This window comes from Helobdella robusta (genome assembly GCF_000326865.2).
Source record: "Helobdella robusta unplaced genomic scaffold HELROscaffold_601, whole genome shotgun sequence".
Taxonomy (NCBI): domain Eukaryota; kingdom Metazoa; phylum Annelida; class Clitellata; order Rhynchobdellida; family Glossiphoniidae; genus Helobdella; species Helobdella robusta.
The window spans coordinates 4,027-7,018 of record NW_008705332.1 but is presented as its reverse complement, the minus strand read 5'-3'; the positions used below and the strand labels follow the sequence as shown (position 1 = coordinate 7,018).

Below are 2,992 nucleotides of genomic sequence, written 5' to 3'. Positions count from 1 at the left end.
TTTGTCACCGGCTGATTTGGCAAGGCGTCGTGCCTGGCGCTTGATGTAAGCTTGTTCTGTCTGTCTTTTTGACAAATCAAAGTTTATAAAAATATTCCTCGTATCAGGCTTTGAGCGTAGGATCCTGGAAGAGAATATTAAATCATCTACTGCCGATGGTCCGGACAAGGTAACACATAGCCTTGAGCTGCCAATACGACGTGTTTTAATGACCTGTGGTTTGATCGCCAGATGTTTCTCGCAGAGATCCAGCACAATATCTCTGTCATTGATTCCTGATTGCTCCACAAGACCAGAAATGATCACGTTATTGGCTCGGCGTTCCTCATCTTTACGCTCTCTTTCAACTATCCACAAAGCCTTGGTCATCTGCTCAATCATCGGTGTCTCGTTGAGCTTCAATACCTGTTTCTGACACTCAGAGACGCTGGTGGACAATGTGGACATAGTATTGTGAAGTTGACACATCGAATCAGTGACGGCGTCTGACATACTTCGGACCGCTCGCTCGAAGCTATTACTGAGGGCCTCCATTCGCAGCAGATGTTGATTCAAAAAGTTTGCTCATTAAACCCTCTGAGATAGCCAGTGATTTGCGTAGATTTTCGTTTGACTTTTCAATAACCAACGTCAGGCTGGAGTCAAACTTTTCAAATATCTTTTCAAGACTGCTGTTGGACAGAGTTATGACTTTTTCAAGGTTTTTGTTAGATTTCTTAAGCAGATTGTCGAAGCACTTCATGGTGTGATCATTTGACTTATCTAGTATTTTGGCCACAATACTTTCAAATGACTCGACGGGGATTGCTGTTTGATGTTTAGTTGATGACATGATGATACGTATCAGAATTAGGATTTTTTAAATAAAAATTTTTTAAAAATTTTTAATGGCCAATTATTTAGTTCAGTTTAATAGTCTGTGAAAAAAAAACAAAAAAAAAAAAAAAAAAAACAGAATTTCACGCAGCGCAAAGCAATACAGAAATTCAAAACAAGCAATACAACTTTGGAGACAATGCTATAATACAACTATATCTTTATCGAATAGACACTATTTATAATTAAATTTAGATAAATTGAAATAAATAAAACTAATTTAAACCGCAATTAATTAACCAACAAAAATTATATCACCTAATGCAGCAAAATTTTGTCCATTTGACCAACCAAAATACAATAATATCCAGCAAAGTTTAGAAAAAATACGGACCGAACGTTATTACAAGCAACATTTAAAAATAGAACATTTAAAGCCAATTAGTATTTAATGCATAACAACGTTAACAAATTTGTATAACAATTAAAATAAGTATTTAAAAACATTATAATGTTGTAAAACTAATGAAAGCTGGTTTATTTATTACAATTCTCTCTCCAATATTTTTCGCATGCCTCGACAACAAACACACCAGTGCATGCAAATACACGTGAAACGAGGCATCACACACATTTCATGTGATAAGCGGAGAACGCTGCAATCGAATCCAGTCACTGCAGAGGCAGTGTCAGGCACTTTACCGCTACACTATCGCTCCGCCACAATGGTCACAAAAAGGATAGAAAAAAATAAAAATCTGTTAGGGAATAAATCCTCATCTTAAAACGATAGTAACACCATCTTCATGCTCAATCTTACGTACCATCACATATTGTTAATCATTAGTGAGATTAGCTCGTACAAAAATGAAAAATTAGTTTTGCTCAATAAAAGGTGAATTAGTTTATTCTTAAACAGTGCTACGATTAAAAATTGAAGTTAAAAGTTGTTGATTGTAGCTAACATGCAACTTCGATTTTAATGAAATCAAAAGTAGTATTCGTCTGATTGTTGGAAGGGTTGAATGCAAATGCGATCGAATTAAACGTGTAGTTTCCGCCACTGATAACATCTTCCGGTATGCTCTGTTCGATTGAAAATTATCACATTTTTAATTATTCACTATTGCTACGACATGATCAACATTCAAAATTAATTTTTCATAATAAAATATAACAAAACAGAGATTAATTTAAATAGCTCGTCAAATTTTGTCCAACCTGGTTGTTAATGAGAGGAACAGCCGGATCTTTAAAGTAAGTTAAACCGTTAGTAGTAGAAGATGCAAAGGAACAATAGTCAGCCACATTTTCCATACTCAGGCTAAATCTGATCAACTGTTGCGATTGTGCTGATTTAAACATGAAAAACGTAGTGTAATCATTAGTAACACATTTCGCCGATGCTGGTACAAAAGATGTCCACAGGAAAATGAGGCGTCCATTTATTTCAATTCTTGTAGGATCAGAATATATTTTTTCATATTCCGAAGTAGCATCACGTCGTTCACAAGCTGTGAAGTGTTTTTGAGTTATGTTGAACAATAAACATAAATATGCATGAGACTAATTGATATGTATTGAAAACACACACACGCACACACACGCAAACACACACACGCACACACACACAGGTTTTTTCTCAACGATGTTAAAAATAGCCTATCAAGTTACATTCAACCATGTTGGTTGCTGCAATGCAACAACCAACCAACCAACAAAATCAACCAAGCAAAAAATCAAACAGACAAACGAGCGGATAAACGAACGAACGAACGAATGAACAAACAAACATAGCTTTATTTAAATAACGATATTAATAAAAGTTTTCGGAACCGTTCAAAAGTTTATAACGTTTTTCAGTTAACTTTTGCCCATCGCCAATCACGACATGATAAAATTAAAAACTTATGTATATATAAGAGCGGGAACATAAAACTGCTATGCTTGCCAAAAAACAAAATCTTTTTAAGGTTTATTACAAATTTTACCAATTTTTTCGATAAAATATTTTATTTAATTTATCTACAAAACCATGTTTAGAATTTGAAAAACATTGTAAATGAGCATACCTGTTGTTGCTAGGTTTATGGTTGTGACCGTACTTAAAGCCATAGTAGTGGTTGGAGCCGTTGTAGTAGTGATTGAAGATGTTGTATTAGCTGTGTAGTAGCTG

At 34.8% G+C, this 2,992-nt stretch overlaps 1 protein-coding gene across 1 annotated transcript; it reads right to left on the bottom strand.

Moving 5' to 3' along the window:
- Positions 1-8: 8 nt before the first annotated feature.
- On the bottom strand, positions 9-2,500 carry HELRODRAFT_184488 (hypothetical protein; the record flags this gene model as incomplete). Its single annotated transcript, XM_009029626.1, has 5 exons — positions 9-528; positions 626-807; positions 1,782-1,902; positions 2,038-2,330; positions 2,491-2,500. Coding segments are annotated over 5 exons (1,126 nt in total), but the record flags the coding sequence as incomplete, so codon positions are not given.
- Between the last annotated feature and the right edge of the window lie 492 nt (positions 2,501-2,992).